General features: G+C 39.2%; 1 protein-coding gene across 2 annotated transcripts; it reads left to right on the top strand.

The window, feature by feature from the left end:
* Positions 1-1,986: 1,986 nt before the first annotated feature.
* On the top strand, positions 1,987-23,590 carry TXNDC5 (thioredoxin domain containing 5). 2 transcript variants are annotated; one of them, XM_035560249.2, is made up of 10 exons: positions 1,987-2,272; positions 7,052-7,201; positions 9,326-9,431; positions 10,753-10,849; positions 12,727-12,842; positions 15,087-15,173; positions 16,717-16,857; positions 19,658-19,740; positions 22,724-22,853; positions 23,449-23,590. In XM_035560249.2, exons 1-10 carry the CDS (start codon positions 2,070-2,072, stop codon positions 23,569-23,571), a joined length of 1,236 nt encoding a protein of 411 aa, XP_035416142.1. In that variant the 5' UTR covers positions 1,987-2,069; the 3' UTR covers positions 23,572-23,590. The 2 variants fall into 2 exon arrangements, with proteins under 2 accessions (XP_035416142.1, XP_035416141.1); XM_035560248.2 differs by having other exon boundaries at positions 1,988-2,272; positions 19,655-19,740.
* The last annotated feature ends 10 nt before the right edge of the window (positions 23,591-23,600 follow it).

Below are 23,600 nucleotides of genomic sequence, written 5' to 3' on the forward strand. Positions count from 1 at the left end.
CCTTGTGTGATGAGACATGAGTACAGCTTGGGTTGGGTGACACCTCTGTGGGTGATCCTCCACATTATCTGAGGAGATGGCAGCTGCCGGCAGGCCTACTACAAAGCTACGGCCACCGTTCTTCTTCCCCAGCTCTGCTGCGGTCCCAGCACAGTTAATGGAAGTGGGAGGATGAGAGGTAAAAAGAAAGCTTATTAGTTCCAAAGACAGAGAGAGCAAGGGGCTGGAGCAAGGTGGCAGATGAAAAAATTTCATAATCAGTGTTAATTTTATTAGCTTTTTATGGAGAAAAAAAGACGTATTTACAAAGGAAATTTCATTCTTACTGGCAGTTCTGACCTAGCAGCACCTCTCTCTGATTAGAGAGAGCTCAGCTGTACTCTGTCCCTGTTCACCCTGGGAATTTTGAACAACTATATTTGTTTTTCTACTACATCTCAAAGTAACGCTTATTGCTGTCATTTTTATGTGTTCTGTTTCTTATTGCACTTAGGTGGAGACCTTAGATTTATAAATGTATTAAAAACGATTTAAAAATAATTTTTCAGTAGCCTATTTTTAATTAAGATAATAGGATTAAGATTCTAACTTAATTAAAAACTCTATTTTTAAATGTGCTAGAGAACATAGAAAAAATGTACAGAGAAATGTACAGAAAAAAAGGTACCGAGAAAAACAGAACAAAAATATACTTGCAGGGAAAAGAAACTAGCTTGCTTAACTAGAGGAGGTGCTTTCTGTGGTTAGAGAACTCACCTGGTTGTATCAGGACACTGTCCTTCAAGGTCTTAAAATTAGTCATTTTCAACCCCTCTTAAGTGTTTTTTTTTTTTTTTTTTTTTTTTTAAAGGGGATTTGTTGCTATTTTTTCATACACTAGAGAAGGGAAATAATCTACATTTATCTTTTTTCTTTTTTTTTTCTTTTTGAAATCATGATTAGTCAAACATTGACATTAATTTGGTTAGTACAGAATTAAGATAAGTTAAATTTGTTTGAAGAAAAGGTTACTCTTGCAAAAGCTAAACTTGTACTCTGATACTGGTGAGTAATGTACTGGAGAATCTGGCTTTTTTTCTAGCTTGGTGATAAATATAGTATCAGAATTTTGCAATTGTTTCATGTATATACACAGTAAAGATTTTTTGGAATCCTGATTTTGAGAGAGATAGTAGCTTTCAAAAGCAATTTAAATTTTTCAAATAAAATTATATTTAGTTTTCATTTTTTACTTTTTAATAAGTGATTCTTGTGAGCTCTAATGACGGTCCTCACAAACGTGTTGTTTGGAGGTTGCAGCATAAGTGACCAGAGGCAGTGTTTGCTCTTCGGGCAAAGAAGAGACAGGTGTTGCACGAGGTGCATGCTGAAGGCAAAGCAAGCTCGTTCCTACCATTGCTCCTGTGGAAGATGCTGGTAGGGAGGTGAAGAACAAATGTGAGAAAGACGTGTTCAGAAAACAGGAGCCTGGAAGACACGACATGAAGTGAATTCTACTGCTCTGGACACACCAACATGCAGGTTCCTGGGGAAAGTGGCCAGGCTTTCCTTTTTATTTTCTTTTTAGCGGCCTGCATTGCTGCGTCACGGGCACATGGGCCATGGCAGAAGGGGCTGCACGAGGCCCACAGGCCAGCCTTCGTGTGTGTTTACAGGAATTTATTTGGTCACGTGTCCGCTTTATCAAAATGCCATTTTTCTTTAAACAAGGTGGGCCATTCACTTAACCCCCACCCCCACCCCAAACCCCAGGACCTGCAGTTAAAACACAAAACCCAAACCGCAATTAACGAGACGTGCAGCCACCCACCCATCTCCTCGCAGCTCTCCCACACCGCTCATCTCCCACCACTGCTGGCCACCACCATTACTTATTGGCCGTGGCATCCCCCAAGCATAGAAGTAACGAAACGCGTGTCCGCAGCCCGAGGGTCTGCGTGCCGGGGCTGCTCGAGGGCGGTAGCGAGAGGCGGGGGCTGGCAAGGGGCGGGCAGGGAAGGAGGGAAAGAGGGAGGGAAGAAGGAGGTGGCGGCGGCCGCCGCCCGGGGCTTTCGCCGCTCGCCGCTGCCATGGCTCCACTGCGCTCCGGCCCGGCCTGGTGGCGCCTCCTGTCCTGGGCTGCTCTCGGCCCCGTCCTCTGCGGCGTGCCGGGGCGAGCCGAGCCGGAGTCGGGGAAGGAGCCGGAGCCGCACAGGCAGCACCTTTACAGCGCCGAGATGTTGCGGCACGGCGTCGCTGCCGCCCCGCACTTCGTCATGTTCTTCGCCCCGTGGTGGGTATCCTGAGCGGCGGGCGGGCGGGAGGCCGTGCCGTGCCGTGCCCTGCAACGCCCGGCTCGGCTCGGCATGGCCCGGCCCGGCCCGGCGCCCTCCCCGCCCGCCTCTTCCCCCGTTGACGTGGCGGCGGGAGGCAGCCGGGACGGCGTGGAGGAGCCGGTGGGGAGGCACCAGGGGCGCTCTCTGAGCCCCGTGGGCTTGGCCGGGGCCGGGGGGCGGCGCGCGTGAAATGGCGGCCGGCGGCGACGGAGGGCCCGGCCCGGCTCGGCCCGGCCCAGCTGCGGAGCTGCGCGTTTGTCACCCGGAACGGCCCCGGGCTGGCACAGTCCCGGCCGCTGCTGTGGGACGAGGCACCCCGGCTCCTCACGGCCCTCCCAGTGCACAGCTTTCAGGGGGTGCTGCTGAGAGCGAGAGCAGGCGGGTTTTGTAATAGCAGTGTTTAGAAATTGCAGACTTACCTGTTCCCCGTTCCTCTGGCCTTGCAGATACTTTCTTGAAGAGGTTGTGTGCTCTCTGCTCTGGCAAATAAAAGGTTAAGTGTGCTACAAAAGCAGTAGAAAGGGTGGCATGGTGTCCCCGAAGCCACAGGTCACTGTAGCACGTTATCAGAGCTGGAATTGTCACATCTGTGAGACATCTGCTGGGATTTTGCCCTAGGCTGGTACACCTCACACAAGAATAGTTGAGAAGACTTTGACAACAGGGCTTTGTTGGATATTACAGCTATCAAGAGGACAGTATCCCTTACCTCTGCACATTTCCAGCAGTTGCTCATATTCATCTTTTTTCCTCATCTCTTCTCCTACCATTTTTTAAAAATCTGTTTCTGACTTACTGATACTAATAGAGTTATCAGGAGTTTTGTTGTAGGTGTTCCCCATCTCCAAATTTTCTTAAATTTAGGTGAAGTTAATGAAATTATGTCTTTGCAAGACACATTTCAATCCTAAGCTAGCCTGTTGGTACATGGTGCCATTGAGGCATACGTGTGTCATGCTGCTACTTGAAATGAATGCTAGAAAAGGATTCCCTTTCAAAACTGAAAAAACTGCTTAATTTATTTTGTTATTGCAATCAACTTGTTAATGCCATACAGAGACATTAAGCAAAAGCTTGAAAGAGCAGATGTCTTCCTTTGAAGATCACAAAAGTGGAGGAAGCCCATCTTGGTAGCAAAGGACCCTTGACTGAGAATAAGGTCAAAGAAATTCCTATGCAGAGCAGCAGTGCTTCTGCTCTGGTCTCTTCTCAGGTGATAATATCTTTGTGTCCTCAAACTTTGACTGACCGTTTCACAGGCATCCGTAAAACCAGATGAACTTTTGTCTTGGCACACAGTTTATAGGAGACCCTCTGCCAAGTAGGCTGTTGCAGAGTCTAGCATATGCTCTGTCCTCAGAGTGCATCAGAGAGAGCTCTGGTCTTGCAAACTTGGACCATTCTGTGCCCTTGGGAGGGCTGAGGATCTCTGCCCAACACGAGCATGAGGGAGCTGCGTCATTTGCCAGACTCGTTGCAGCTTCTGTGTTTGTTACTCTCGCCTTTAGCAGGCCTCATCAACATCTCTGGGTTTCAGCTCCAGGGCCTGAGTCTGAACTCCACACTCCTCTTGACCAGCAGCAACAGGTCCAGGTTTCAGGTTCAAGGGGAAGAGAAGGAAAGAGGGAACATCCACATGCTTCAGAAAAGGTGCTTAGATACACCAGTAGTTTTGTCATCAGTGGGATCATATGATGGTTTGACAGCCCTGGAGTCTATATTAGAACCTCCTGCCCTGTTCCTAGGTGATTCTAATGTGCACATCTCCTAATGCTTCTCACCAATGCACACATTTTGTCAGTGCTCCCTGTAGGTGTGAGGGAGAGGCCTAGCAAGCAAATTCAGTTAGAATTTTCTTTCGGATTGTTACAGGTGCTGCTGATGTTAGATAATGAATACTAGCAATGAGTTGAGTTGGACAGAGCAAAACTCTTTAATACAGAATTCTTGAAACAAACTTCTCCACAGGCCTCACACACCCTTTTGGTAGCAACAGTACAGATGACGTCTTGCATTTGTTTCAAATACGGTGAGCTACACCAAAAAATAAAGAGTACTCCAAGTCATTTACCATCAGATGTCTAAGATTTTTCATCATCAGGCTGTCCTCCTTTCTATCTACAGTTGGCAAGGGACAGAACCACAAACAAGTGGAAGTAGATATTCTTAAAATTTTAGCCATGCCAATTGCATGCCTACAGAGAAAGGAGGTTTCACTGATTCCTTAGTTGGACTGAGTCTCAAAGGAGTAGGTTCATTGCTTTATTTTGGCCAGTATAGGTCTTTTCAACATACTCTGGAAGTCCACTGAGCTGAAGCAGACTTGATTACCACAGTTTGTTGTGGTTGAATTGAACTCTGTTGACTGGATTTTATCTTGTCTGTACTCATTTGTCCAGAGGGGACTGGTCCTTTGCTGCCTGTACAATTATACCTATCCTCGGGCATACAGACCTTTTTTAATTGGGTAATGATTTGCACTGTGTCTTGCTATGAAGCTGCCCTAGCTAACTGCAGAACTGTAGCTGTACTGGTGACCTCCAAAAATGTCCTTGCTGCACACTAACTTCTCATAGCCCAGGAAATCCACCATCAGGTCTTCTAGGGTAGAAGCACTGATAATATAAGCAGAACGCTGATCTGTCTGCGTTAGGTAAAGCAGCATGGTATTCTGGAGGTACTGATGCAGCAAAATAATCTCCAGGCACAAGCAATTGTGGTACGTGGTTGCTCTGAGTTAAAATGAGCAACCTATCTCCAAAATCTTACAAAAAATGTCTTTTCACCTCCTAATGTTAGTAGTATAAAAGAAGAAGAGTTTTTGTTGTTGTTTTGTTTGTTTTTCCAGCAAGCTGGATCTTTCCTATAGCGGTGCCAGTCTCTTTCGGATCTTCATTTATGTTTCTATGCTGAGATTATGAACTCTTGCACCTCCCTAGTCCATGCAGGGAAGGAATAGCAGGGCTCCTCATTGACTCCCAGGTATCTGCCATCCCCAGTGGGAAAACTAGCTGTTTCTCCAGTCCCACTGATTAATAGGGAGTGATAGCAACAAATGACTGTGTAGGTACATGGGCCTAAGAGGGACACGTTACGTGGTCTTGCTCTCTTTGTTTTTGACTTCTCGATTTTATGTTGTTCGTAGCAACACCTTATGAATTCTAGAAAAAATCTTTCAGGGACTGTCTTGCATTCTGCTTCCTTACATGTAATACTGAATTTATATGAAAACCAAGAATGACTAACAAGTCAGTTACTGATTCAGATATGAATCTTTTTCGTGCTTTATTTTCAATTTCAGCTCATATAATCTGAAGAAGGAAGGGAGTGGGGAACTGCATATAGCAGAGATCACAGTGTTAAATATGGATAAGGCAGCTCTGTTCTGTGCTTAAAAAAGAAGGTTTATTACTTGAAATTTCCTGACAGATTTCCACCCTCAGTTCTATATCACCGGGCAGTACTCATTATGTTTAAAATTTCCACGGCCATTAGGGAAGGGGACCAGAGAATCCAAAATTCTCCTCTTCAAGCTCCATGACGAGTTGATTGTGGAGGGAGTTCAGTCTGAAGTTAAATATTTAAGGAATACTTAATTTTAGTAGTAGTGCATTGTATTCCTTCACCATTACAGTTCAGAATGAGATCATATGGAAGGTCATATTCCTCCACATAGCGGGAATATGTTACCCCCTCCAACCAACTGCAACAACCTTGTTAAGATGGAAAGTTGGTTTTATTTTGTGTTAATGATATCAGGGTACCTGTGGAAAGGTGTGTATCCATGCAGCTTTTCTATAAATGGACTCAAAACCATCTGCATACGTGAAATTTTTAAATGGGATCTTTGGAGAGACTAAGAAGTAATTTACTTTTGAGTCCTAATGCTGTTTTAATTGCTGCTTTAAAAAGTAGACTTTCTAGGTCATTTCAAGGGCAAAAACAGCTTTCAAACTGCCAGGTTGAAAATGTTTTCAGTTAATCCAATTATGTATTTCTAGATGTCTTGAAGGATTGGCAAAAGCAGCTATTAAGAGAAATGAAAATGCATTCCGTAACATTTTTCATCATAGTTATTTACAGGAATAGGGTACTGCTATAATGGCTAGAACTACTAGAAAATTAATGAGAAGAATAATAGCCATTTTCTACTTCCAGAGAGTTGCTGTTAACAGCAACTGTAGTAGGCCACTTTTCCGTGTATATGCAAACATAGTTTATAGTGTGCTGCAGGGGCAAAACACAGCATTGGAGGATTTTGAGAAACCCTGTTGAGATTTTAGTGCCTGATGTGTTATATGACTCATGAGTTACAATTCCAGTGATGTACACAAAGAGACTTGCAAAGAGACTACGAACCCTGAACTTCTTGCCTGCTGCTTAAAAAAACAGTATTTTGAAATGTTGAATTAAGAAAGCTGGACAGCCTCACGTGATTTTTTTCTAGACGGTTGGAAGATGCAGAGAGCTTTTCTTAATAGCTTCACTAAGTTCAGAGGGTGCTCAATAGGCTTTCTCTTGACACTTTTTACAAGGTGTGTTTGCAATGTTGTTCTACATTGCATAGTAGTATTTGCTGTTACTTACTGTAACGGTGCTTCAGTATGGAAGATTTCCAACTTAACTATTTTTAAATTTATCAAAATCTTTGACTGTTCTGTGTATGACTTCTCCATCGAATCACTGCCCTCTAAACAGAGCAGCTACTTGAAAATATTTTGTTCATTCTGTCGCAGGTGTGGACATTGCCAGCGTCTGCAGCCAACTTGGAATGATTTGGGAGATAAATACAACAACATGGAAAACCCACAGGTCTATGTTGTTAAAGTGGATTGTACCACAGATGCTCCACTGTGCTCTGAATTTGGTGTCCGAGGATACCCTACGTAAGTATAAAAGGAGGTCTGGTCCTGTTTCTTTCTTTTTTGGTTTTCCATGATCCTCTGCCAACTTGTTGAAGATAACTTCTAAGCTCTATTTTTTGGTATTTTTCTATGTAGCATTTTGGATCTCATCTATGTTCAATTTAAGCCCTTTTACCATGTTGCCAAGTATCATGTGATGTATACTACTCTTACTCTTTTTTTTCTGTTGAAGAAACTGTTTCATGTCCTGACTGTTTAAGTAAAGTCCAGAATTGTCCACTTTTTCTCCTAGAGTACCATTTTCTCAAGCAATAGTACATTACGCAGCCGTGATGTGCATGATAGAACTGGTCTGGTCTATCTAACCAAAAAGAACTAGTTAATGGTCTTTTAAAAAATAATTTGTCACAAGTTTGTCAGTACACTGCACCATTCTTAATTAATGTATGGGTGATCTGTTAAATTTTTGAGGGACCTGGGTCCTCATAAAATTATAAATTAATAGCAGAATTTAGCATAGCAGTGGTGATGTACAGACTTTTCTGGGTAATTTTGCTTATACTGACCTGGGAGAAGTTCAGTTGGAGTTTAAGGTGCTTATGCTTATCCTGTTAAAAGCGATAAACATCTTACTGCTTCAGCTTAGATAGGCAGAACATGATCTAGAACATCTATGAGAGGTCAGCCTAGTTAGTGCTTTTGAGTCGGATACCTGTACTCCCTTTTTCCCTGCTAAAAAGGAGCAAGGGGATTTTTTTCATTTGTGTCTTCTTTAAAGCTTCTTGAAAAAATTGATTCAACTGCTTTGCTAGTAACTCATCTTAGTGGGTAAATGGAGAATGTAGTCTTCCATAGCCCTTCCTCAGCCTATGTTTTTCCTTCTCTTGGCTGACTTTGTCTAGTGTTACTGCTGACCCCAGCAATGGACTGAACTTGACATACACTCATGGCTACGCTTGCTTTGACACAGATGAGTGCCACTGATTACAAGTTGAGAGTTACAAATAGCAAAGTCCTCACTGAAGTAGGAATTGTTCTTAAGGGCAATTTGTGGCTTAGTTCCACTAGAAATATCAAGAAACAATGAATTTTGCAACTTTATTTTAATATGCCCAGAAGCAAACACTGGTTGTGTTTGTGTATTTGAATAGTTTATATTGTGGTGCTGTTCCTTATAAAATAGAATGAATGGCAGAGACTTTGAGTAAGAAAAAAACTAATGGATATGTATTATCATTTTTGGATATGTAATGGATATGTAATATTACTTGCATTATGTGGCTTTTTCAACATATTCATGTGTTCATTTTTCCCAACCTGTGGAATGAGCAGAGAGCAAAAGCATTTAAAGAAGGGGGGGAAAAAAAAAAAAAAGAAAATGTAGTGCAAAATAACAGCTTGGCAAGGGAAGCTGAATCTGGGTGACAGCAGTGATTGAAACTAATTATGATTTGCTTTAAAAGATAAGACTAGGTCAGAAGTTTGGTATTGTCCCTTTAGCAAATGCATTTCCAATTTTAACTAAAATATTTAATAGTAAAAGCTTTGGGTAGTTTATGGAAAAGTTTTGACAGCAATTATTAAATGATATAGTCATGAAGTCTTGAATCTTTTGTATTACAATATACAGTACTTTTGTGTTGACTTGTTTCAGTGTGTTTTTAATCAGTTTAATAATACATGAAAAGAAATGGGAAACAAAACATGAGAAGGAAATTACTAGGAAAGTAGGCTTTGTATATTTTTCCCTTGGTGAAGGAGAGGGGAGAGCAAAACAAAAATAATGCTTTTTTGGCAAACTGAAATAGGATTCATAAGCATAACTATTATCCCCAGACCTGAACTCTGCAGTGTTTTATTTGCTCTTGCTTATTGGTCAAAGTAATATTAAGATATGTTGATTTTTAACATGGCATTTCTGTTCGCTATTTTTAAAATCCCCTTTAAAAGCTTACATGGGAATGAAAAGGTGTCTTAAGTTGTGGACATGTTCTTTCTAGCTGGGAGAGATTTCAGTCTGATGTGAATAGTCAAGAAAGCTGTTAAGCCTCAATTGCTGTGAATTAGTAAAGTATGTTAACACTCTCGGAATGTTTCATGTGCAAAAATTTTTATCTCACTCTTTTCTACATTTTAATCCTTTAGTTTAAAGCTGCTTAAACCAGGACAAGAACCTCTGAAATACCAAGGCCCTAGAGACCTCCAGGCACTGGAAAACTGGATGTTGGAAAAACTAAATGAGGAACCATCTGTAAGTGAAATGGGAATAGGAAAAGGAAACATTTCCTTCTGCAGACTTGCTGATCTGTCATGTCTATAGGTTAGGTTTCCCTCACTATGGGGAAATATGCTCCTGAGTATAAAAGTCTGGTGGTAGTAACAATACGGAACAGTTTCCACGTATATCAGAATAATAATTAAAACTGTCATCCTATGACCTGCCCTTGGTTCCTATATTTAAAGCTAAAGTACATAGTGCAATTTTTAATGTTTAGCATTTTGACATTTTAAGATACAATTCGTTGTGTAAATTCCATTAACACCAGTAGTCTATAATGTCTCTAGAGTAAGAAAAGCAATTTAGCTGTAATCCAGGATAAACTGCATTTATATTGGGCTTAATTTCCTCTTAACAACATGCGATGCTGTCTTTAGCTCAGTTATTAGCTGATAATGTTGTAGCCTACAGAAAGGGTTTTAAATAATCAGTTAAGTAAGTTAAACTAGTATCATCACTAGGGAAAACTAGGAGTTTAGTACTTGCATATATTAGGTAAGCCTTGCCTAAAATTAACTTTGTTAACTTGCCTAAAATTAACTTTGTAATAGCTGTTTCTAATCAATATAAATCTACAGTCATTGCTGGTCACAGTTTGAACATTTATATTCAAATAAAAGAAATTGTGATCTTTTTTAATAGCTAAGCATTAAATCCTAAACTAAGAAATAGAAATTTACTTTGCAGTTTTTAAATGATTATTTCCAGTTCTCACCTAGTATCTAGAAAGTCGTCTTTTGCTTTTGCCAAGTGCCAATGAGTTTGCTGCAACTTACCTATAAAGTATTCGCACTTTTTCTGTTGTTGCTACCTTCACAGGACCATTAGGTCCTCTTTACTGCATTAGAGCAGCAGAAAATAGCTTTTTCACTACCTATTTTTAAATAGCGAAAATACCACCAAAACTGGTGGTATTTTTGAAACATCAGCAGCTGTGGCTGATACACGAAGCTGTAAAGTAATCTAAACATATTAATATATGGTGATGTTTCAAATGCCATAGTAATTACTGTGGAGTGTGACTGTACTACAGCACAGTGAAAGACTTATTCCAGTAATTGTTTTATTGTGTCTTTTCTACTTGGTACACTATTTTTGCATTTTGCTTTCAAGTAATAGTTTGCTAGGAAATATTAAGATACCTAAATCAAGATAAATTGGGAAGATAGCTTTAGGAATTTAAATTTTCAGAGTGCAGGGTTTATAACACTACCACAGAACGGCATGATACAGGAATCAAATACTGTGCATTTACTGAATGAGGCAAATACAAATTAACTTTTCTCATGAATAGGATCCAGAAGCTGTTGCGGAACCACCCAAAGCCACTGAACCTAAGCAGGGAATGTATGAACTCTCAGCAGACAATTTCAAGATGCACATAGCAGAAGGTAACTGTTTTTTCATAAGCACAAGATACCTGCTTACAGAGACATAACTAGTGGGAAGTATGCAACAGAAATGTTAGTTTTCTAGGTACTTCCTTCCCACTTTATTTTCCAGTAACACCTAATGAAAAGAGGATGAAACTACACACTGTGTAAAAAGGCTGTAGTTTAATTACGCATTGCACACCATGAGAAAATTTAAGAACAGTATTCCAGAAGACAGTACAGTTAAGGCCAGATATATGGTCTGTGCCCATGTGATAACACGAGTGAGATAGATACTAAAGCTTACTAAGCTAACCATTAATTAATTAGAAATATTGTCAAGTGTAAAGGAACGTTTTGTGCAGTGAACTTAAAAAAAAATTCCCCATCTGTGTGGCTTAACAGAGAATTACATGAAAATTCTTTATGGATTCTTCTCTCCACCATCAGGGACACACTGAGCATTAAACAAGTTTACAGTCTGAGAAGATAGTGTCAATTGTTAAGTTTAGTGTATGTGTAAATGTTTTTAAGCTGTATCCATTGGCATTCATACACCAGTGGAGGAGGTATTCTTATGGTGATACCCAAGAGTTGATCAGGTTTATAACCATCTGTAAAGCTTTTGTTGTCTCTGAACGTCAATTACAGAAAGTTCAGTGCTTAAATTTAGCTGGAGGCTTAGCAGTTCTGCTTGGAAGGTTTACTTTTGTTCTTAAAAATAGTCTACCTCTACATTTTTTGTGCTCTAGGGATAAAAGAATTTTTTTTTTCTATCAGAGAAGAGAGTATATCACAGAGTATGTGATACAGAATAGATGATTTTGACTAGATGTTCTTAATTTCTTCATAAGAAATTTCAGTATGCTCTTTACGTGACCAAAGCAAAGCAAGTCAATCAGTATGAAAGTATTCCTGATGCAGAATAGACAAGTTAGAGTAAACTATTGCAGTTCACATTTCGTAGTGTTTTTCTGGTGTTTTTCATCTGTCATTCTTCTGTGAACAAGCCCTCAAACTAGAAAGAAATTCTAGTAATATCAGCCCCAAAGTAGTCTTCAAAGGATTATAATTCTATTAAAAAGAGTTTTCCCACAATAGCTGTTTTTTCCTTCAAATTATTTTTTTTCTTGTTTTAATTAACTTCATTTTATTTTGCATTAACAGAGCATTGCTTTGATGTGTGCAAAAGCATGCAGCATCTTGAATTAATAGTGATTCTAATTGAAGGAAATTACATATTCTGCTACTCTGCAATTAAGATAACACTTTTAAATGAAGCATTAGTATGAGATAGTACAGAGACTCTCCTCTCTATGAAACACTATGAAATTCTACAAAGAAATTTCTATTCATGGAATCTGTACAGCGCTTTCTGAATAGTTAACGTGAAAATGCAAAGAGCAGGGCAGAAAGAGGGTGCATTGAAAGCTGAACAAAATTAGTTAGGTAGCTCAGGGACTCAGTGCAGTGGTGTTTGCTTAGAGATCTGTAAGTTGAAATCTAATATTTACTTGGATTTATGCTGTTATAAATACATGCTACTTGGTGGTTCTTTCTACTTTGTAATAGGGAAGTGATTGATGTAACAGAATTAGACGTTCTAGCAAGTGGTAAGGTTAAAAATGCCATAGTTTTAATATCTCATTTGTTGGCTTGAGGTTGTGAAGCTGTTTGAATTTTCAGGGAAATTGGCAACGCTTTGGGACTGTGTACAATATCGAAAACCTAATTGCTGAAATATTTTGCCCTGGCCTTTTATTCACAGTATTCGCTATCTTTAACTCAGGAAATACCATGATAAATTTGCAGACTGAGATTAATACCTAGCCATTAATGGCAGCCAAATTAATTTCAAATGGGTTACATCTTTTTTCTTTTCTTTGACTTCAAAGGTAATCACTTTATCAAATTCTTTGCTCCTTGGTGTGGTCATTGCAAGGCTTTGGCCCCAATGTGGGAGCAGCTGGCTCAAGCCTTTGAACATTCAGAAAGTGTAAAGATTGGCAAGGTAAGTGAAGTAACCTTTTCTTAATCTGAAAACGTGTTTTATGCGAATGAATGTTTCATTCAAGTATCATGATATTCGTTCTGTGATTTTAAAAATAACAGTCATTTTCTTTGTCAGCTCTTAAATCCTTTTATATTCATAGTTCCTATTTTAATTTTGAGATAGTTATTTTTTTCTTGCACATTCCATATTTCACTCTGTTTTGAAGAGATGTCTGTTTTGTTGCAATTGACAGGACTCCCTCATTTTAAGCAAGGACTTGTTAGAAACATCAAATACTGCTCCTTGTTTTTCAGAGAGCGTTAGGAAAAAGTCTAAATATTTCAGAGGCAGGGAATAATATTTTGAGATTTCTTTTCTTAGGCTTCCCCTCTGTTAGAACTTGATAGACTTAACTGCTTATTTTGAGTAGGAAAGTGACTTGTAGTTTGCTTTTTACAGCATTGGATTCCTTAGCAAGTTTCAGACCTACAGGGTTCTTTATGATTAATTATTTTTCACATTTTTTTTAATTTTATTTTTCCTGTTTACCCCATTGAACTTTCTAAAGGTTTCAGGGGGTCTTCCACCCTAAAAACTGATACCTTGTCCTGCTTTGCTATTTGCCTTAGGGATGATAACCAGATTCTGTGGTGTGTTTACCATGGGAACTTGTTACTTGTACGTGGAGAGACATCTATGCAAGAGGTGTGGAGGTGGTCTGGCAATTGCAGTTACTGGCTTTATTTGCTGACCCATACCTAAGTCCAAGTGGCTAATGCTGCAAATCTCCCTGTATGTGCCAGCAGTGGAAAACTGACTGGGCTCAGCTTCCATATCCTTAAACTTTCAGATTGGTTCCACTGATCTGAAAGACTGCGTAACAGTTAGCAGTGGTGTCAGTCCTGCAGAGGGACAAGAAATTGGCAATCTCACGTCTCTGCCCTCATGAGGTTTTCGGCTATTACTAGGGGTGATGAGCTTGACTTTTGTTTTTTTGTGTTTTCTTTTTTTTCCATGAAAGCCTTTTGAAAATTCTCTAATTCAGATATGCTGTAGATGTACAGAACAGATCAGCATGGTTAAACTTTAGAGAAGATATATATATACACTTTTTGAGACCCGGTAGATATAAAGTACGATTCCTTCTAAGAGTAAAATATCAGAGGCTAATGCTCCTATGATACTCTTTGTACAAAATGTCCATATGCTGATTTACTTCTTGAGAACCTGGAATGCCCGATAAAATCATTGCTTAGCTTAATTATTTTCTTGAAGTTACCATTCTCTGTTATCCAGAGAAAAAAAATCTTAAAAATCCCAAATTTATGTTGTATTCAATTGTCTGTCATGTTCACAGCTACTGTTGCTGATATTTGTTGCGGAATAAAGCCACTGAGATTTGTCTCCCATGCCTAGTCGATTTTGTGTAACTGTATACCTTACAAAACTAATTGAAACACATGTTGGTTGAGATTGTAGGTCTGTAAGTAAACAGGAAACACAACTGTTTCTAAGAAGGCTGAACTATGACCTTCATGTAATCTGGAGAAATAAGTGTCTTAACAGCAATGCTATCTACTGGCAGGATTGTGTTTAATCTTTAGAACTGATCTTCAGTGATCTGAGGCAAAGTGTTTTTAATGTCAAATTCAAAATCCAAGCCTAGAGAAAAGGCTCCAGTGCTTAAGTTATATTTTTTCTTTGCTTCAAAAAAGATCATGAACTGGTAACTTTAGATGGTTTTATGACAAATTAGAATTGAATGTTGCTGTGCACTTGGAATTTCCCTTGGAATACAGTTAACTTGGTAGCTGTTCACATTTTTTCTGATTTTAAAGAGTAGTCTTACTTTTACAAAATGGATGAGCCAATAAATCTTCACTTAAAAGCTCTCTCACATTAGTGTTTTGTGTTGTCTTTGCAGCAATTTTATTCAGATAATTCCAAGTGCTTATCTGTGATATTTAATTATATTTCCATTGTTCCTTGCTACTGTTTCTACTTTCTTCTATCCATACCTCCCTCCTTGATCCCTCCCGAAATAAAAGCAAACATACACACAGCCTCCCAATTCTATAACCAAACCACTATTTGGAAGGAAACATAACTGTTCCCAAGACAGTACTTCGCATCAGCTTTTGCCAAGCCATGTATTGCTTGTTCATGTATTTTTCTGAGACTTGTAAACATAAGAGAGACTATGATGTTTAACACGTATCTATTTTATACACTGAATGTTTTATATTTTTTTTCAAAATGTAGGTTGACTGTACCCAGCATTATGAGGTCTGCTCTGACAACCAAGTTCGTGGCTATCCCACACTCCTCTGGTTTAGGAATGGTGAAAAGGTGAGTCTGCAAGCTCAGCAAAAGATCAGACAATTTTTTCCTGGATAATACGTGGGCTATGCTTAGATCCTGGGGGGAAAAAGATCAGTTTCATTTTTGAAAATCCCCTTGTGACACAGAAGATGTTTGAGGTTCAGACTGATACTGGAAGAGGTATAATTGATCCACAGATAAAAGTTAGAGCTGTTCCGTGCACCCAGTTGACATTTTTCCTTGTAGCAATTCAAAGAAATATAATATTCTGAAGTTATGGGAAAGTAAAATATTTATAAATACTGTATACTTGAACAGCAGTGAACAAAACGTATATAAATAGTCGTGTTACTTATCACGTGTAACTTCAGAGAGAGTGCTCAAGTTAGACAAGGGGGCACATCCAAGGTTAGAGGCATTTTCAGTTAGATATACTTTGGTCTGTAAATAGATTGAGTCTGAAGAACAAGAAATGTTCTGCTGTTACTCCAGAATTATTTTCCAGCCTTTTTATTTTTATTTTTCAAATAGCTACAAAAGGCATGACACTTTGCAAGAACTAATATCTCAGTGTAGAAAAGTTAGCTGTGTTTTTTCTCAACAAGCAAGATCATTTTTTTGGACCCTTTGTAATTACTGAAGATTAAGTTGCTCTGACTTATTTGAATCAAGTGAAAGAAGAAGCCAGATCACTGTTGTTGTATTTGGTCAAGATGAATCTCAGCTGTTAGTCTGAACAATATATTTCTGTTGACATCAAACTGTTTTTTCTCCATTGGCAGTGTTGGTATTCCCTGGTGACGTACTGCCATCAGAATCACATGTTCCTTCATTGCCTTATACAATACATTTAAACGTAAAAAAACACAAAACCAAGTCCAACAACTTTCCAATAATGTGACACAGAGATTCCTGGAAATCTCTTCAGCCGCTATTGTACTTTTCAGTAAGGAGGGGGAGGAGGAGGGCTGCTTCAGCCTTCCAGCATTGTTGTCCATAGTACCATCATCCCCTTTGTCATAACTGAAATCTGGCATCACAACATTCATGTCGGTTAGAGGTAGCAGCAGCCCTGGGAGGAATGAATTGGCATTGACCCCACTCTGCTGAAATGGATACAAACAAGCAGGTACAGGCTTCCCGCGTTATTTTAAATTAAAATTCCTTTGTGATATAGATTCCTGCATTGGACAGGGCTCTCACAGTAACAGAGACCACCACCAGATAGCAATGGGTATTTTATTACTCCTTGCAGGAGCTTTAGGTTCACAAAAATAAAACATGAAGAATGCTGGCTAGAGGGAGAGAAAGATCAAAGTGGAAAAGTTTCTGAAATTTACTTCTAGATGCTCACTTCTAAAATACCTTTCTCCAAAAGAAATTTTAGCTTATTGCCAGAATCTATGGCAAATCCTGAAGACATGGGGTGAGTAGAATGCCATGGAGAGGTTTAAAGGCTAGCTAATCATATTATAAATATGTTTACAGTTAGCAATCTTACGTTCTTCTGATAATTATTTGCTAGATTAACTACATACGTACACTTCTGCAAACTATTTGATAATTGTAGGGTGACCAGTACAAAGGGAAGAGGGACTTTGATTCCTTAAGGGAGTACGTGGATTCCCAACTACAGAGCTCTGGGAAAGAACCACCAGCAAGTAAACCCACGGAAGCCCCACAGCCGCCTGCAGAACCACCCCAGGCTGAGGTAGGTGTTCCTGCACTCTGCAATTGTATAGAAACTCTTCAAACTGTTTCAGCAGCCTGTCCAAGTCTTCCATGTGTTTCTCCCTCTGATAGACTGAAAATTTCTAGATGTAAATGGTACCAAATATTTTTCTACTTTTTAAAAAAGCAAATAATGAGTGGAATCAGACCATAAATCTCAGTGATACTTTTACTAACCCGCTGAATTGGAGAATGTGAAAAATACCTGCCTCCTTTTTTTTATGGTTGCAATAAGTGGTTTAGCCAGAGTGGCATAAGTGCAGTCTTTTTTGGTGTGCTGAACTACAGGCACCTGTCTGTGTGACAGCATACTTAGTTGCTATGGAGGTGAGTGTCACTTGCAAGACTCTCACTTGAACCTAAGGAGACAGCAAACAGCACTGAGCCACTAAAAAAAGTCACTGTCCCATTCTTTCAGCCTATCTGCAGAAACAACAAACAAGCAAAGATTATGAAGACGGATCTAGATGTATCAGGGTAATGTGTGCTGTGGCAATAAAACTCTTGGGGCTTGGAGACTTACTCTAATCTTGGTTGTAGGAGCTACAGGGGTTATGAATGTTGCCAAGGAATTGTCAGGAATAACTTAATCACCTCTGCACAGCTGTACTTCATGTCATGTAATTTTCTGTCTTTTTAAATCACTTCTGCTTTTCATCTGTCATTTTTCTTGCAGCTGAATGTAAAATTGGCAAAGTTGAAAGATCAGGGATCATTTTAAAGCATAGCTTGTTATCAAACGTGGAGAACACAACTCTGTCCAGAAAATAAGGATGGTGACTTACACTCCCTTGTGATGTAGAATGAATTTATATAATTAAAAAGTGTCTATAGTATTAACATAAATACAGTTTATACTCAGTTTCTCACAAGAGAATATTATCCTTCCCATTTCACTTTTTCCATGTGGGTTACTAATCTTATATAAGGTGGCTAACAAAAAGTGATGTTAGTTTTGCAATTTTCATGTCCCTCAAAAACTTTTTTAAATCGGCCTTATATTTGGAAGACATTAACAAGCTGGTGTTAGTACAATGCAGAAAGTAATTAGTCTTCTCTCTATTTTTAGAGAAATAAAAAACCACATGTGATGCAAATTCCCACTTATGCCTTGATTGCACCGCCACACATGCAAACAGGAAGAGATTGTGGGGGGAATTTTTTGCCAAATAATAGTAGATACAGTGTAGAACTAAGGTTAGTCTTTGCAATTTTACACCCCAGCTGTGGATGCCCCTATTTCTTGGTTGCTCATCTTAGACACCTTGGTTCTGCTTTTCTTTTCATGAGTTTTGAAACAAGGGGCTAGCCCACAGCTGGCACCACAGGCAGCAAAGCAATGAGTTCTGACTCCAAATGTGTGTCCCATTGTGGATTCTCCAATTATATGGGCCAAATACATGCTAGTCCTTTCACAAAAATTGAACTTTTACATCCATGAGACTGCAGTTCAGCCACACTTCACTAAAATTACTCGAAAATGATCCAGATGTATTAAGGCAGGGTGACCAACAGATACCCAGATTAAGTGGTTGCATAAGCTGTATTTTCCTACGAAACCAAGCTAAAATGTAGCTGTCCGATATTACACTCAGTTTTGTGGTTGTATAGTTCACAATGCTATTCTGATAGTAATCTACACATCTTTGAAATGTGTTTTACTATGTAACTATATTTACTATGGGGAGGACATTTTTTATGGGTTTTGCAGATTTGGTATCTTAGATTGTAAATGATGTTTGGAACAGCTCATAATAGAGGAATACGTATTTACTGTCATTTTTTATTAATTTAATATTTTGTAATTAATGACTAAGTATGATCTCTAGTTTACAAATAATTTTTTAGAGGTGATACCACTTCAACTTAACAGAATAACTTAATTTGATGAACTAACAGTCATTTACAGTAAAAGTTTATACAGTACCTTTAATTTGTAATTTCAAGTCTCTCTTTGGCGTCTTTTCATAAAACTCTTACAGGGTTAAAAGTAGAATTGAAAATCCTTTCAGCTGCACTCTTGTTTTTTGCTTTGCTTTCATTTGAATATGAAGCCTTTACAGGCATGAGATTCACTCACTTATTTATTTATTTTGAATCCCTCCCATCCGTAAAAGTGTCACACAGAAATGAAGTTTGTTCTGGTTCTGTGCTGTCATACAATCAGTGAGACTGCCTTTAAGCAACATGCTATCCTCCCTTCACTCCCATCCCATTGCTCCTGATGTTATCAGGAGCAACAATTCTTCACGGCATCCATGTGAGTATGGTGTGGTGATGTTCCCTTGGCAGGCAAGTATGTGTCTCTGGTAACAGCTTTCTCTGTGTGTGCAGCACAGGGATATATAGCAGAGGGAGAGCAGCTGTCAAGACATCCCTATTACGCAGTAAATACCTCCCTACACTAACTCTCCAGTGGCCGTTGCAGACTTGATGCCAACTGCTCTCAGCATTATTCCTTTGAAACACTTGTATGACAGTGTGTGAAGGTGATTTTTTTCCAACAGCTATCAGTTTGGCTACAGGCAGAATCCCCTGGAAGTAGGGATGTTTTGCTTCTGCAAATACGGGTGAGATTCATAGTGAAATATGTCTTTCTCTACAACTCTCTAAGGGAGGAAAGCAGCTAAGGGATAAATGCTAGGTATTCTGCTTTTAATCTTGTTCATATCATCAATAACATCATCTTTCCCAGTTTGAATTTCCCTCTCAAGTAGCTCATTTGGCCAATGTTGTACATACAAAAAGTTTTTATTTTTTTTTTATTTTTTTTTAAGCAGGCTGCAGTGCTCTCTCTGTCTGAAAAAAACTTCGATGCAACTATTGCTAGGGGAATCACCTTTATTAAATTCTATGCTCCATGGTAAGAAGTTTACACCTATTTTTATACCTATTTTTCAGGATTATTGTTGTTCTAAGCTGTTTGTACATTAGTTGTTATAGGTCTTTTGAGTTCTTTGTGGTATGGTATTTGTCTGGATCTAAAATGTGAAATAACTGAAGAATGTGCATGCTGGCAATAGTTACAGCAAAAATGTTCAGTCTCTTTTAGCTTTCTTGAGATTCCTCTTTGTGGAAAGGCTGACAGAGAAGCTTTCCTGTGTCAAACTCCAGCTAATGTCAGGGAACAAGGAGAGTGAAGCTTTCTTCACAGGCTTAACGTGCTTCTATACCTTGATTAGGGTAAGCTGAAGGGAGGCTATCAGCAGTGTTGGTTGAGAAAGGAGAACGTGCTGGCCTTTGGAACCTCTCCTGCCACAACCAACCTCTTCTGGAAGTGTTATTTAGCGCCTGGAAATTGGTACAGGCCGTAGAACTATGGATAACGGATGTTACTCTTGAAGTAACTGATGCAGCTGGTGTAGGTGTAGACACCAAGTGGAAAGCACTAGGGAAAAAACTTCATGTCCTATCTGGTCTCTGCCATTACTGGCATATCCAGCAGAGCCTGGGACCCAAGCTGGCATAAGACCCCAGTATTACCAACTCGCAGAACAAATATCCCCCCCCCCCCTTTTTTCTTACTATTCCCTTTCTGAGACAAAAAAAAAAAAAGTTTTAAGTTGCTTTATCTGGTTTATAGACTTCATCTTATTTGTGCTTCATTGAATTTCAGGGAATTTGTTTGCCATCTTTCTCATCCATTGTCTGCTCTTCTAGCCAGTAAAAGAAACCTAGTGTAGGGGGATAAAAGAAAATTAAGCTTAATTTCAGTATCTGATTTCATCACTAGCCATTTAATGAGAGGACTTGAAGAGTATAGAAAGATCTTTTGTTTGTGGTGGCAGAAGACCGCTATTACAAAGCAACGCAGGCAAATGCAACCCATTTTTAAATGTACTCATGAATATCAAAATATTGTTTCTTAATTGTGCCAGTAGGCCCAACCATGTTTCTGACTGTAGGCTAGAAGTATCAGGGGAAGTTTGATTTTTACATAATCTGAGTGATGCAGTTCTTCTCCCGTCTTTTTTCCCTTTTACTGCAGCGTGGTTTGCTGCTTGAGAGCCACTTCCATGTTCTTTTATGTCTGAAAGGTCTGCTTTTGAATATGGGAAAGTATCTGCCACCATTGTGTTAGGAAACCACCCTTATCCCACACCCCTTCATGCTCACTGCTCTTCATTCAATTCCTTTATCCTTTCTGTGCACTGTGGGGTATTGAGATTGATTCTGTGCCTGTTGTACTACACCACCAGCAGAACTGGCTGTTAAATTCAGTTTATACCTGTGCACAAAGCAGAAAGATGCTAGTTTGATTTCTGCTTGTTGGCAGATGTAGTTCATCATCTGAGAATCTTCTGGCAAAGTTGGATATAAAGATATATACTCCCTTTTAAGTTAATTTTTCTCAATAGCATGGCAACTTAACCATCATCCCCTTTGTGAGATTCTAATGGGGCGTTGTTGGCTCCCAGAAATGGCAGGCTGAGAGATGGTGGTTCAGGATGCATTGCAGAGAACCAAGTTCTTAACCAGTATGTTCTCCCTGGCCACACTGTTCAGAAAGCCACCGTTTAGGAAAATATTAAGTATATTTATGTAGCTGGTATCCTAGTTTTAGCTCTCAATGTCATGCTTATGTATGCAGTTACAGTGCAGTGCATATGAATGCCCTTTTTCTCTTCCAAGTTGGTTAACTTACGTTGGGCTCAGCAAACACTATTATGTTGCTTGCTAGTTCTGTTCTTCAGTTAGTTTTGGAAAAATATTAATGTTAACTTGCGTAGTAAGCATAAAAGTCATCCTGTTCTAGTAGTATTGTGCATGGTCAGAAATGCTATTATACTGTTGTACATTAACATGGTGGTTTAAATATACACAGGCTTGTATTAAGAAAACTTTTGCAGAGACATCGTTTATTATTTTTTGTAAATGCCCTGATCTGGCCTTAGGGCAATTACGGGGCTGTTCTAATTACCCAATTAAGGTGCAGCTGGGTTAGAATAGAATGAGCAATGCAGTCTTAAAGTCTAAAGCACTTTGGGAATACTTCTTGAAGGCAGTTTAAGAAGTTCAAGTTATGAACTTGGCTTGGCCAAGTTAAAAATATAAACAAAATTAATACTTCACTATAATGCCTGCCATTTTACAGTATCATTTTCTCTTTTGACACTAGTGTTTCACTGTGTGTACTCTGTGGACCACATTCTCAAGTTACTCTATTTACTTATTCTGGAACATCGGGAAATGAAGTAGAAATAGGCTTTTTTTGGTGTTATCAGTGATATCACTGGGATAATTCCATATGTAATGCAAATCAGACTAGGATCTGATATTTTTTTCTTTCTGCTAAGTGAAGTTTACGGACTACCACACAACTCCATTTTGGCTCTACCCGAAAGTACAGTGGTAGTGGATAAACTTGAAAGTGAAGTTCTTTCCAGGAAGTTTGTACCTTTTAAGTGGAAAAGTAAATTAAACTACTAGTTACCTCAGTCATTGTTTAAAAAAATTAATTTGTACTACAGGCATTCTGTACCTTGTCTAAAACACAGTCATTTCTACATGATCTTAACATTCATTTAAGCATTCTCTGTGCTCATCTTTATTTGGTTTCGTATTCCTCTGTAGAGTAAAATGTTAATGTGCTGACATCTAGAATACCATTCCAGAAGAGACAAATGAAGGCCAGGAACAACTTCAGTGCTGAACTTACATGAAATCACTCACTTCTGTTTTCTTAGCTCATTTACTGACATAATAGTGCAAGGGAGTTGGAGGCCTAAATCATTTGGGGATAGGAAAGGCAGCTAGTTAAACTTGCAGATATTGCAATAAGACAGTAGAGATAAACGAGAAGGTGTATCTGCTAAACAAATCTCTCTCTCTCTCTTTGTTTCTAGGTGTGGTCACTGTAAGAACTTGGCTCCAACTTGGGAGAACCTTGCCAAAGAGCAATTTCCAGGTTTGACTGATGTCAAAATAGCAGAAGTAGACTGCACCGTGGAACGTAATGTCTGCAGCAGATTTTCTGTAAGTGTGAAAGACCTGGAAATGAATTAGTATTGTGTTCCAAATGTTAGAGGCTCCAGCGTGCAGCCTAGCTGGCTGCTGGGTTGTGGGTGCCTAGTGACAGTGAAACTGGGTTCTCAGCTAGTCCAAAGGAAAAAAGGTGGTTGAGATCAGCACAAGTAACACACTTTCTTTCCTGGATAGTTTGCTTGGATTTGATCATTCTCACTATTGGATGAAGGTGAAGAAGTCCCTAATTTAAGAACCATCCCACTGTGAAACCACCAAAGCCATTGTGGTAGTCATTGAATAGTCCTGTTCCTAGAAAAAAAGATGGCTTTTAGAGTTGGTAGCCAGACAGTTGAAGACAAAGGCTGGAGCTGGCATTCCAGTTGCTGTTGGAAGAGCCTAGAGGACCATGTATTTTTCCACTTAAAATTTTTAAAAATTGCAGTTGGCAGTGAAAATTCTTTTTTTTTCTTTTTTTTCTTTGTTATTTAATTGAAATGTTTTATTGGTTTAGAGTGGTTTGGTGGCTTTTCAGAGTCGGATAAATACCAGTAAGTCTGGAAATTAGTGACAAGTTTCTTTTTTGTGTGTGTGTGTCTTTTTGAAGGTACGCGGTTATCCTACACTTCTGCTCTTCCGAGGTGGAAAGAAAGTCAGCGAACACAACGGAACGAGAGATCTTGAATCGCTGCATAGCTTTGTGTTGCGTCAGGCAAGAGATGAATTGTAATAAAAATCTGGATGCTCTATCCCTGGCTG

Source organism: Cygnus atratus, chromosome 2, assembly GCF_013377495.2.
Source record: "Cygnus atratus isolate AKBS03 ecotype Queensland, Australia chromosome 2, CAtr_DNAZoo_HiC_assembly, whole genome shotgun sequence".
In the NCBI taxonomy this organism is placed as follows: Eukaryota; Metazoa; Chordata; class Aves; order Anseriformes; family Anatidae; genus Cygnus; species Cygnus atratus.